Here is a 14,005-nt window from a genome sequence, read left to right on the forward strand (position 1 = left end):
TCAACAATCGTATCTTCCAAACTGAACACTAGCACTCAAGAAACAGAGTTGTTTTTGATACTGACAACTCAGTATGCTGCTCAGGGAAGTGAGATGGCCACTGCAGGAGCCAGGCAGCAGCTCCCGCGTGTAGTATGACAACATCTCCCAGTTTAAACTGACAAAGGCACAGGAAGGGTTTCATTAACCGCGGGGTCAGGAGGAATCCCTCTCTCACAACTCCTCCGCTCTCCTCTGCGTTCATGCCGGCTACAGACGCCTTTCTGAAGAGCCAAACAGCACTTTGACACAATGCTAATCATTTCCATAGCCTACAGTTTATGCTGCCTTTGTTTTGCTGCAGGATAATGCTGTTTTACATATATTCATTTGCAGAATAAAAAGCATTGAGTGGTCACATAACAAGCATCTTGCGCTGAAAACACACACGGATGGGTTGAACATTTGTATTAGTTGCAATACAAAAAAGACTTTTTGTCGATATTTAATCATGTCTGTTTTCGAAGCCTGTGAATGTCACTTTGTATGGAATCAACTTCACACATGAGCTTGGTATTGGCAATACAGTGTCTGTGCTCCTGTTGCCGGAGTAATACACTGTTGCAGTGTCACAGCAGTCTCTGACTTAGTCCTGATGGTTCTTAAGAGTGGCACATCATCCGCAAAACATTTCTTGCTGTTTGTTTAAACTCAAGCTCTGTGTATTCTTTTTTTTTTTTTTTTTCTGGAGCAGGAATATTTTAGTGTCAGGTACAGTATGTCCGTCACAGAGAAGATTATTAACATGCCTTTCATAATAAAGAAGATAAAACAGTTTGTGTACACAGTTTAACCTGATAATAATCAGGAAGAAGATGATTTGAACCTTCTGTCAAATACACGACTACACTTGAACTATGCATCAATCCTAATTAATTTAATTATGACATTTAACTTTATTTAATTCATTTGTATGTCTATGCTACTTTGGGGTTACATGTGTTAGAATAACTGTTAAACTTAATTAGTGATGCAGCTTCTATGTTGACATATTGAATGTTTAGTTCATGTTATAAATAGCCGGTGAAAACTGAGGTGAGCGATAAGTTAAAAGACTGCGTGCAGGAGCATTAGTGATCTAAATAAGGGCTGGTTATGATTGATCAAATATTTTAAAGGCACATTCAGTACAGTACTTGTCCCCCTTTAAGACTCAGCTGTTGTTCCATAAATCCAAACTTGTTATAAATGCAGACAGAACAATATGATTCTGATGCATCGGGGTGAGAGGAGCTTTAAAATGGACAATTTAAAAAGTGGGGAATGTGGGGCCGTAATAATACGCACTAGCATGAATATTTAAAATCCTCTTATCTTAAATTTAAAAGTGAGAGAGAGATTTTTTTCCCCTGCACTGTGAGCTGGGGACGCTGGGTGACGCAGTGATCTCCGCAGGTGGGTGGCATGGCCTCTTTTCAGCTTGTACATCAACACGACTTTTTCAACTGAACTTTTATGAGGTAGGTCACACAACCGTGGATTATATAGTCAAGAGTGTATTCAGGTCAGAGGATACACGAAAGCATTGTGCTGTTGCGATAAAAAAAAAGAGAGGCGTAATCGCCCTCTGATGGATGATGAATGTGCAGTGATTTACATTTGTAAATATCTCCAGATCATATATACTGAGCGACACACTCCAGTCAATGATGAGGATGCAGTGCAAATGGTGTTTAATCCTATGTACTGTGGCTTCTGGCCATCTGGGCTCAGGAGGATTTATGCAGGGTTTGAGGGCAGAGGGGAGGGGATCAAATATGCATGATATGGCAAAATTAAGATGACTCAATAATTCAAGCTACGCTGTACAAAGACTGATATTTCCCTCACGCCTCGCAAGCCTCTGAATAGTCCCAGCAGTGTTTGTTTCACCAGGGTTTAACTGTTCCACTGACAAATCAGTGTTTTGCTTGTCAACTTCAAAAGGACTTGATAATTCATTTGTATCTACAAAAGCAGACCAATGTACCGCAGCTCGCAATGTGCAGCTACAATACTGCGGCAAAGTAAAATTATTTTTCCATTACTCTAATCATTATTCCAAAAAGTGGTATTTTTTTTTTAGTGGAGACTGCTGTGTAGTGGTCTGCTTCTGGAAATAGTGACAACAATGTGGTAAAGCACATCTGACAATAAAAGCTGAAGATATCACGTTTTATCTAAATTGATCGGCTCAGTCCTACACTTTCAAAGATCCTGATTTAGGGGATAAAATGTTGTGTGTGTGTGTATGTGAGTATTATTAAATTAATATTGGCTAGCTTTAGCCGACTCCCGTCTAGCTACAACATACGGGGAAGGATTTTGACGTGGCGACGAGACATTTTGTATTTTAAGGAGGACTTCGTCTTACTGGCGCGCTCTGATTCAAACCCTGTCCCAGTGATAATGACAAACCCCCTTTTGAGTGCTCATGAACTCAGATGTGGGTTTATATTGTAACATGAAGACTTTTATTGCAAATAATAGTGATTCGATAAAAGGGATTGTTAATACCATTACTCAACATCCAGTACATTTCATATGTATGAATACTAGCGTTGACTGCTCAGACAAGCAACCAACAAAACTCCAGACTGTCACCAATGTGCCACAATAATCATCATGACTCTGAACAGCAGTTGTTTTTAGTTAATCAGCAAAAGTTGTTTCAAAGAAATCACAAACAAACATAGCCGGCTGGTCTGTAGGAGGTATGTATTTTTCGACCAGGTTTAAGAACCAACGGTTTTGGAAAAAACTGGTTCCATTCATAAAAAGTATGAATATTTGTAAAATGGCCACCTCAAAAACACAGGTTAACTTTGACATGCAGCACAACCATACTCTCTGCACATCGTTAAACACGCAAGTGTGTGAAAACTATGACTACACACTGGCTCTAAAGATCAAAAGTTATCCTATTTTCTCCAAATATACACACATTGATTCTGTTCTATAATACTGTTATATTGGTTCACACCCTCTCTGTTTCAAAAAGTAGGTAATTTGATTGCAAACATTTTTCTTTTTAATGTACTCGTCTGACAAAAAATCAACAACAGCTATGGCATCTAAATGAACCCGACAACATTATAAACTATGCCATACTGTGCCTCATTCAAATAAATGTCACATATCCAGTATTACATGTTTCAAATGTAATTTTTTATACATTGTTTTCATAAAGGAAGAGAATAAATATACTTCTGACCCATTTTCATTATACCTTAACATTTAAACAAGATCATATGGTGCAGTATTTTTATAATTTGTAAAACAAGCTGATAAGTTTCAGTACAAACAATAAAAAAACAAAAATAAAAATGATTAGCAGACCTTAAAACAAATCACCACAAAACGTAAAAGTAATAACAGTGTTTGTGCTTTAAGTCTTTTAACTGCGATGGCTATTTCTCTAGAAGTTTGCAGTTATAAGTTCATGTGAAAATACTGCGTGAACGGTTAGTCCCTCGATCGCAGGGCAAAATATAACACAATCCAAATCCAAACAAGACCTGCAAACATGTCAACCTGTATGACAAATACTGCTTCTTTTGTTTTTTAAATCAGATGCAACTGGCTTATTTGAAAATACCTGCAGGAGCCACGAGTTGAGAAATTTAGTTTTTTTTTTACTGAATAACGCCGAATTAGAAAGATAAGTCAGCTACTGGTTCATGAACATTCAATAAGCAGTAATATGTCAAACAAATGAGTTGTATTTTATTGAGAGCTTCTGGAAGTGTCCTTCTAAAGGAGGTTAATTTAATGTCTATGGTACTATTAAGGCATTACAGTACAGTATCTCTGTTTACACCATGAATTGAAGATACTTTAGGATGAATATGCCATGACAGTCAAAAAGTAAACTGTTTTGAGCCTTGATATGGTTGATTTCAGTGAAGAAAAAGCCACATTTTCTCCTATTAAACGACCTCATGGTTTAATTTATTCTCTGCTGGACATTCACTGGCCCTGTGGACACTTATCAGCCGTTTGAATAAAATGAACTCTCATCTTGGAGGAGCTCTGAGCACCTCAGGGCATGTTTGTAGTCTTTATTTTGTGTTCATAACTAACATGAGAAGGACTCAGATTGGAGGCAAAGCAGGTTTCATTATTATACATTTTAGATCATATATGTTGGTGTATTTGCAAGAAATCTTAACTTTTGGCTCTCTAGGTGTCCCTTATTTGTTAACTGGTGAGATAAAGTACATATATTTACTGTAAGATACTATAATATATTTAGGTATTGAATTATCTGTAAATAAAAAAAGAGGAATAAAATATAGTGATGCAGATTTGCTGCTTTCCCAGAGTCCATTATTTAAGTATCATGCCAAAAGTTGAAGCCAAAAACCTCAAGCGACTTACAGTGTGCAGATGTGGGTTTTCAGCCAGTCGATGATCAGGAGGTTATAATAATAATTCACAGGCAGAACGCTCTGCTCAGACGCCCACTGAAGGTGGCATGTTTCAAAGAACCGCATCTTTAGGAGAAAAGCTTACAATAGTTGAACTTGGGCTCTGCTTTTTCTTCTCGACTGCAACAGATTGTTGAGACATTCACGTATGTGAACTCTCTGAAAGGAAAAAGTACGGAGTATATAATGTAGTATTTATATTTTCAAGAAAAATGTAAACATAGGGCAGCGATGTTCCTCCCTTCTTACTGTACAAAGTCTGTGTTAATGTTCTTGGTCGAATGAGAAAAGCTGGTCCCTCTTTAAAACAAAAGCCTACACTATATTAAAATATAAAGATACAATACAGTATACTTTGCTACTTTGACGGCTGCCTGATCAAATCTGTTAGGCAGGCATAGTAACTGAAGGACCCATTTCAGAATACAACAAAACACACCTTCAACACTGTTCATCCATCTAGTGAGTAATCATGACAATACAGGTCCTGAAAAAGCCCTGTCTTTTTGTTCTTTTGATTTTTTTTCTCCAGTTTTTTTTCTCCAGTTTTTTTTTAAGCACACTCCATAATCAGAATTTGTATTGTTAGGAATCTAAGTGTCTTCCCTTTGTTCAACAACCCATAATACATTCAATACAACATTGGCATGGTAATTCTGTGTACTGAGAGACTTGGCACAATTGCTTCTTTTTAGCCATGTACAAAAACGGATGAAAATGTTTCTGCGCCATTGCCTCCCAGAGCATGAAAGTAACTCATTTGGGAAGTTTCGGGGCTTTTTGATATGATTGGAGGGGGGGAGGGGGAGGGGAGGGAGGGGGGGGGGGTGTTGCACTGATTCACAAAGTGAGGTGAAAGAAGAGAGGAAATAATAATAATAATTATAATAATAAAAAAACATCATAGTATTTACATGACATACATTTCACCAAAAAGCATAGAAAAAAAAAGGGAAGAAAAAGTAAATATCCCCACACAAAGTAACGCTGCCTATTTTCCCCCTTCACGGCTTTTCAACAAACTGTACCAGATTGGATTCCAGCCTTCAGCAATGTCAAAAGGGATTCATAAATGCTCTCGACAGTCATTGTATCTGGACTGGCCTCTGCTAGTACACGCTGATGAAGGAGGAGAGAGCCAGGACCAGGTATTGGCAGGCCAGCGGGATGTGCGCACTTCCTGTGCTCCCATAGGGTGCAGTGTTGGGCGCTGTGGGCAGGAAACAAGAGAAGCTCTGATTAGTTGTGATTGCGCTTTCACTTTGAAAACCTGCAGTCTTGGTATGGTGCTTCAAAATGAGACTGTTTAAACTGCAATTACTGTTCCACTTTGGCTGTTTTGAGTTTCTCTGCTTGTAAGAGAAACCCATACTTCACCAGACTCCTGCTATTGTAGATTCTGAACAGCAATGGAAGAGGTTTTCAGGTCTTGTGCTTATATAAAAGTACCAACGCCACAAAGTTAACATAAAAGTACTCCATTTAAAATCCTACCTAAGTAAAAGTACTAATATTACCAGCAAAATACACTTCAAACCTCAACATTCACAGTACTAATACTGATATATTATCATATATTAGAGTGTTAATACTGATTTATCATTTATATCTAAATGTGCTCAACAATACACAAAAAAACATGTTAAAATGCATCATTTCAATGACCTGTTACGTTTGAATATCAGCAGGCTAATCACGACATCATCACGTTTTGCCACTGTTAGCTAGCTAGCTAGCGCTTCGCTCGGGTGTAGCATCCCTGCAGTGGCCATCATTTATTTGAGTCATTGCAGCCGACAGTGGCATAACTGGCAAGAACTTATTCCTTTTTTTTGTCATGTTGTCTTTCTTTTCTTATTTATTTGGGAAGGTGGTCCTCAGAATTTTTTAACAAATCAGAAGTGGGCCTTAAGTTACTGAAGGTTGAGAAGCCCTGGTTTAGTTCAATTGGTATCTGCAAGTGGATTAGCTCTATTAGAAACCTTGAAGAGCAGGCAGAGTAGCAGCTGGTACTAAACGTGGCTGTTGAATACCCATCTTGTCTGTTTCAGTTGTTCATGCATTGCTAAGGAAGTTGTGTCTGGGTTCGGAGAACATGTGGTACAGCTTGAGCTGTTTGTACCTACGATTTTATGCTGTATAGTGTAGTATCTATTCATTAAATATTTATGGAATTGGTGAATATGTACTGCTAGCTCTCACTGTCACTTATCAAAATAAATAAGTGACACTAATTATGGATAACATTTTGGATACAATTAAATAAACACAATAGGAGGCACTGGGGTAGGAAAAAAGGGCAGTCCCTCATTCTTTGGTACTTTCTGTCATTTCTCTTTCCCACAATTCATCTGAGCTGAATGTCACAGTTGCCCTGAGTTGATTGGAGGGTCATTGAGATCACCTGTTGCGCAGGGTGTGGAGACGGGCTGCTAATTAAGTATTGAGAGCAGCTTGGGGCACTTCTCCTCTTGGCCAATCAGGATGTGACGACACCCTTTCTTTAGGGCTTATGAGAGATGGGCATTCTGATCCTTCCTTAACTTAATGCAAACCTCATTTCAGCAGATATGATCAGCCAGAAACTCTTTGGGCCCTGTTGAGAATTGTTTGCCGTCTTAACTTTTATGATTGAGGGAGTTTTTTGGCATTCTGAAACCTAGCAGAGTGATTATTAAAGAACACCTTTGTACTAGGTTACCTGCAATCAGGGCACAGATTAGTGCTATTGTTGCAGGAGTTTATGCTCGCATAGCAATAATTGTACTCTGTAGCACCATGGGATTGCTTTTAGCCATGAAAGGTGCTTTACACATTATTATTATTATTATTATTATTATTATTATGAGCTAAAACCTTCAGGCTTTATTTTGTTTATTGGTTAATTTTATAAATGCATATTGCATATTATCAAGGAAGCATTTATTTATTATTAAAGGAGTTTATTGTTATTGAAGAGGCATTTTCATTATTGTTAATTATTCTTATTATTCTTATTATTAACTAACCCAATTCAAATATATATATATATATATATTTTTTTATGTGGTTGGGAACTGGTTTCTAGGCTTCTTCCTGATCAACTGAAATCAGCAACACATTTTTCTTTGACTGCTCTATAATCATAGCTTTTGATCTTTGATCAACAAAAAACAGTTATTTAAATGAAACCCTGTGAGAAGTTCAGAGGGGAAATCACTCTTTGGAGGAACTGCTAACAGCTCAATGACATCTGGAATGTGTCGAGGGGCCCCAACTAGATATTTTTTATATCACAAGCAAAGCATTGTATCATCTCGGCCTACTTAAAAAAGCCCCCATACCCTCGAAGTCCACTGATGCAGGTGTTTTGACTTATATAGAGGGTCTGTACAATCTAGGTTTGATTGACAGCTCCCCCACTATTCTGCATCTGTACTGTAAGGGGCGGGACAACTGAACTTAACTGTTATTCTTATTGGTCCATATATTTAACATGACTAGAGGTCGAATGCCTTTGTGGGTGTGCAGGTTCTTTGAACTAAAAAGTAACTACAATAGTATGTTACTGCAACTCAAATTAAGTGGAGCAAAATGTAAAATATTTCCCTGTGTGGAAGTGGAGTAGCAACATGAAGCAGCATTAAAGGAAAAATACTTAACTAACCACAGATTCTAAAACACTTTTTATTCCTTCTGATATTTTTCTAGTTGGGTGTCAAAACACTTTCCCTGTTTCCCGTCTTTGATAATAGTGATACAAAAAAAGTAATCAGTGGAGAGAGGAGAATAAATGAGGGCAACACGAGGTCTTTTTCTTCACATTCCTATCACAGGCTTTGTTTTGTGCTGTTTGTGTTTCTCTGACCAGCAGACAGCCACAGTAATATGAACAGGTCTCTCTGGAGAGCTGCGTCAGGCGGACAGAGAGGGAGAGGCCAGCCTTTCATTTGGAGGGGCTACTCTGCCTCCTCAACAACAGACACACTCTTTTAGTTTGCAGCTCAATAAAGCCCACCTCACAGGTTACAAAACAGGCTGTCTCTCTACACACACACACACATACACACCTGCATGTATGGGTCACATGTATGTCTGCACACGCACACTCACACACAAGCACACTCACGGCAAGGCAGTGCAAACAGGCTCTGCTCTACCAGGGGAAATCATGTGGTGCACAGCCCATATCAGCAGGGTGCCACTATTTACACAGCCATGTAATTAGTTCACAATGTAACTCCTCTGATGTGGACCTCACGTTGCACAAACTACCAGGCAAAGCGAACAACACAAATATCCACTTTCTCGTACTGTACACACACACAGATGCCATCATGAACATACAGTATAACGTCCTTTCCTTCGTGTGTTTCTGAGATAGGTAGCGTCTTTGAGGAGGATTGTTATCCCACTGTGCTGTTGTTATTGTGGCTCGGGTACTAATTCTATAAGAACCCGCGCTGGTTGTCATTAGAGTGGCATATGGCTGTTGGTGTGTTAAAATAAATACAATGATGCAGAGATTGATCTTGTTTTTACCAACATAAAAGCTTGTGGGAGACAATTTTCACAGGAGATCCCATTATCACCTCGCTTTTACCTGATATTTTCAAGCATTATCTGTCGGCACTGAAGTTGTTTACCTATTAGAGTGAAAACCACAGCTCCTGCTGACAGGCGGAAAAGGGGGGGGAAAGAGGGAAAAGTGGTGAATAGAGGAGCACAAATGGGTGCAAATTTTGATGATGTGTGTGTTAGATGCACGGCTGGCCTGTCTGAACTGCTTTCTCCTTGTCTCTGCCTTTCTATCTTTGTCTCCCCTTTCTACCTCCCTCTCTCCCTCTCTTTGTATCCTTCCCCTCTCTCTCTCTTCTCCTATCCAAAGTACAGGATAATGACACAGTTTTTCCTGGGCTGTGAGAGCGAGCCGAGAAATGGTAACCATAGCAACTGCTCCTGTCCTGCTCAGCCGGTCCACTGTTGCCCGAGCGCGCTGCATTGTGCTAGCCAAGCTAGCACAATCATTGAGGTTATGTGTGTGTGTGTGTGTGTGTGTGTGTTTGTGGTGGTGGGTGGGGAATAGGCAGATGTTGCTATTCCCCTCCTTCAGCTGCTCATCTGATCAGTGTCAGTGTAGTTTCTGGCACAGTGAATGCTGCAGTAATGACATTAATATCTTGTACACAACTGTTTTTCATGCAGCAGTTCAGGGAGCTCGGAAGGTAATTACCGGATCCCTGCGCTGACTAATGTTGACTGGTCTGGAGAGTGTAACAATAAAGCCCTCAGTACTTGAGGAGTGGAAGTGAGGTTAGTGGATAGTCTGTGATACTGTGTTCCTGCCTCTTTACAGTGTTTGATTTTGGGTTGTTTAATATCTCCTTGTGTCAATGTGAAAAGCAGGGGCCTCCATTGTTTTGACTGTGTGGGCTGTAACTTGCCATTTTAATTAACTCCCCAACCAGGAACTGCCTGCAACACCATTACTCTGCTTATTAACATGAAGGGAATAGAAAGGGGACAGAGAGAGACAGAAAGCGAGCGCAAAAGAAAGACAGATACGGGGGAGAGCAAGGAATCAAAGGAAGAGAGAGCTGGGGAAAAAGACAGTGATTGAAAGGGGTGCGAGAGCGAGGCTGCAGCAGCAGCGGACAGGAGAGCGAGGGAGGGGGGTGGGGGGACTGACTGAGCTATACCTCTTTTGGGTTTGAATTTAATTGCCATGTACATCAGCACCGAGCAACAATGAAGTAGCAGAATCACAGACAATATATCATAGAGAAACAAACAGTGTCAAGATGCACAAACGCCGGGAAGACGAGCAGCGCTCCAAAGGGAGAGGAGTGGAAGAGATAAGTGGAGATGAAAGCGATACGCTTCGATTACTGTTTTGCAACCGAATTGAAATGAAAAACTAAAGCCTCCCCAGCTCTAGCCACAGTCATATGAAAATAACAATCCGTAGTTCTCTCCTCTGATCCTGGACTAAAGCCATCAGCTTTAAATAGTGTGTCGGGAGTATGAGCCACAGACACTCTCTCTCTCTCTCTCTCTCTCTCTCTCTCTCTCTCTCTCCTTCCCTCCCCACCAAAATCTCAATCGACAGCAGTTTTGTCACCCACATATCATATGCACAACAAATGCTAAGGCCCTGAACCTCAGTCAGTGTTGACACAGATAGTGAATCATACTGAAATATGCAACAGTGACACTCAATGCGGGGTTTGTTTTGAGTACCATCTCGAGTGTTATGCACTGCACTGTAAATCACTGGAACATCATCATTCATTAAGTAATAGCATGAGCTCCTTTCCCTGCCTCTTGTCAGCCCTTTACCCGTCACACACGCTGGGTTTGAGCTCCATTCAGAAATCCCCAATCTTGCATTTGCTTTAAGGTAAGTTTCATACATGTTCCACAAAGCACATGTGAAAATGCAAGAAGAAGAAAACAGAATATTTTGTGTTGGATTAAGTCTCCAATTCATTCTTTTGTTGTTTAGCGGATAATTCATCGCTTGAGTTGCTCGTATCCTCCGAGCAGGCTGTCATGAGTGCCGCACAGACGGCAGCCAGCCAGGCAGCATCCCAATCCCCCTGAGGACACGGCTTCAGAGATGGGCTCTTCTGAGCAGGGCGGTGGGGGAGGGGTTCAGTGTCCTTGACCATCCATCAGTGGCCTTCGGTCCTCCCCCCGCAGCTCCCCTGCGAGAGCCCACATGAGACACTCCTGAGCCAGAACTGATCCTGTACACACCATGCTGTAAATCGGGCTAAATCCCTCTACATGCAAGGTTCACAGCAACCACCAAGGGTGTCTTTAACACAGTACAGCACAAACCAAAAGCAGGGGAACTGCGCTGGTGTTCAGTAAAGAGTGCAAATGGGATATCATGCAACGCTCATGACATTTGATGAGGGGATGCCGCCCCTTCAAAGAACGCGCAGCGCTCCATCGTCTTTTAAATGCTTACACACTGAGAGTGTGCAAGTCGATCAAGACATTTTCCATGCTTTACCTCACTTCAATCCACTGACAGTGAAATACACTTGTCTCCTCTGCCACTCATCTTGTACCCTCTTGCCTGTAGCAGCCTGCCATATTGAGTTGCTGCACAATTGACTTGCCGACCCATCAGCTCATTCATCCATTTCTCTCTCTGTTCCTCTTTACAAGCAAAATGTTCATCATGGCCTGATATGATGTTCAAAACTCATCACCTTCATCTCCCGCTATGATCATCATACACTGCTGGTCCTCAGAGCTCTCATTCACACGGACCTTCGAGCTCATTAGCCCCACCAATCATTTGCATTAGTGCTAGTAATGAAAAGCCCCCATTAATAAGATGGCCTTCAGAGATCATTTACCCTCCTCCGCCTCCCAGTGCTGCCATATCCTCACCCCACCCCTCCCTCCTAGCCTCCTTCCCTCCTCGTACCTGCCGGTTATCAACACCCAGCAGAATGCTTTTTGGGGCTGGAGCCCGGTCTCTAATAGCTCTCTCAGCATCAGTATCTAACTGGAGAGTGAATGAGTGAGAGAGACGGGTCACCTGATAGCTTACTGAGTGAGCTGGGGGCTCTCGATTGCAGGCAGGCTTTGGCCTTCAGCTTGACTTAATCAACGTCTCTGTGGGGTATCTGGACACATAAAAGAGCCACCTCAGCACAGTGTAAGCTGGAGGAAGATATCCCGACAAAGAAGACGTTCAAAGCGTTCTAGATACTGTTCTTTTTCATTATTGATCGCCTCCTCACATATACAGTTTCTCTTTCCTCCTCTTTCTTAAACAGAAAGTATATATACTGAATAGTGAACTTATGAGTCTGGCATCCAAAATTCAGAGTGACCTACACGTATGTTTATTGCACCTATCAATTCAAGGACATGCTTGATGCAGGAAATCACTGAGCTTGCAAATGATGTACTTTATATGCATGCCTGATGGATAAATCTCCATTTTTCAAATGTTTTATGAATTTTCCCTTGTAGCTTTTTTCTTCTTCTCTTTTTCTAAATTTAGAGGGTAAATCCACATCAGCACGTTCTGGGAATAAACAAAAATAAATAGTGGATTGATACTTTAAGCGAGCGTTTTTAATCACATCATTTCCAAAAGCATAATTACTCTATGACTTTGGCTGCTCCAGCTAAATCTGTTTAATGTTAGAGGCTTAATAAAATGCACAGGGACGCAAACAAATGGTGTCAGCATGTAGCAAATTCATGCAGCCCCACTTTTCTTTTCTCTTCCGCTCCCTTCCTTTCACTGTCTCTATAATAATCTCCCTTTCATATTTGGGTCTCTCACTCTCACTATCTCTAATAACTCCCAAAGCCCCCGTCTCTCCCTCACTTTTTAATGCTTATCAGGGTTTTATTTCTGTGCGAGTCCTGCTGCAGGCCCAAGGATTTTGCTGAGTCAGCCGTTGCTTAGCTACTGCGCCCCTGTGATGACAGCTACAGTCTGGCTTTGGTTATGAGAAATGTCTTACGACAAACTGACGCTACTTGCATCTCCATGAGCTGCTCCATCAATATAGCTGGATAACATCTCATCTCCAACCAGGAGGCAAGCCTCTCTTCCTGCCCTCTCCGTTCCGCCTGGCTCCTTCGCCTGTAGCCTCCTAAAATAGCAATTCCCTGCTGTTATGTACGTAGGATTATGATAAGACAGCTCTCTTTTATCAATTTCCATTATGGTGCTGATAACACAGCAGGTCTGAATGTTGAGGGTTAAGTGCATTTTCTTCTTGATGGATATAAGATAACTTTATCACTGCAGACTGCCTGGTTATCACAGTTCACCTGGGGCTAGTTGGACCTGAATGGAATTTGCTCACGCTGAGCATCTCCGCACAAGCTGCAGCCCGAATTTGCTCAGATGTTCATATTGTATACAGAGCAATCCATATTTGTTGTTCATATTTACCTACCTTAAGCTGTTAATTGATTTCTCTCAGATCAATTCAGTGGTTTACAGAAATTGTTGGACCAAAAAGGGCCAAATCAATTGGCGAGTGATTAGCATGTGCAGTGGATTATTTTTTGCTGAGGCGCTACATAAGACTTGAGGCTGCGTGGTGGAGAGGCACAATCCAATGGAGGCACACGCCATATGTTTACGTTAATTATTGCTAGCTCAAAGTCTGCTTTAGATAGTGTACGCCCGTAGGCTGTGTGAGTGTCACACATGAAATGTTCCTTTATTACGCCAAGACAGAACCCGAGGCAGTGAATGCACTCCTGTCTCTACTCCCCACCTTGTTGCTGACTGCCTGCAGGAGGTTCAGATAAAAGCTATAGAGTCCTGAAGTGAGCACCACTGCTTCAGAGAGGGGTATTTTATACAGCAGTCTGCCTTACACACGCATACACCTGCATACACACACACACACACACACACACACACACACACACACGTAAGTATGCTGCAACAGAACAAAACATTAATGTGTCAATTCTTCTTAAATGACCCTCTTGACGCATGTACCTTTGCGAGATTGCAGTTGGGAATGAAAATTAACTCCTTTTTGAACTGAAACTAGAAAACTAATTGTTGTGCTTATAAT

The 14,005-nt window shown here is 41.0% G+C and overlaps 1 protein-coding gene across 4 annotated transcripts in view; it reads right to left on the minus strand.

Moving 5' to 3' along the window:
- Positions 1 to 648: 648 nt before the first annotated feature.
- The window catches only part of negr1 (neuronal growth regulator 1), a 134,790-nt gene continuing 121,433 nt past the window's right edge, over positions 649 to 14,005 (minus strand). For all 4 annotated transcript variants that reach the window (XM_029429314.1, XM_029429312.1, XM_029429313.1 and 1 more), the window contains one exon: positions 649 to 5,658. In XM_029429314.1, the coding sequence (XP_029285174.1) occupies positions 5,558 to 5,658 (101 nt within the window). In that variant the 3' untranslated portion in view covers positions 649 to 5,557. The remainder of the gene's footprint in view (positions 5,659 to 14,005) is intronic.

The sequence above is a fragment of the Cottoperca gobio genome, chromosome 4, assembly GCF_900634415.1.
Source record: "Cottoperca gobio chromosome 4, fCotGob3.1, whole genome shotgun sequence".
In the NCBI taxonomy this organism is placed as follows: domain Eukaryota; kingdom Metazoa; phylum Chordata; class Actinopteri; order Perciformes; family Bovichtidae; genus Cottoperca; species Cottoperca gobio.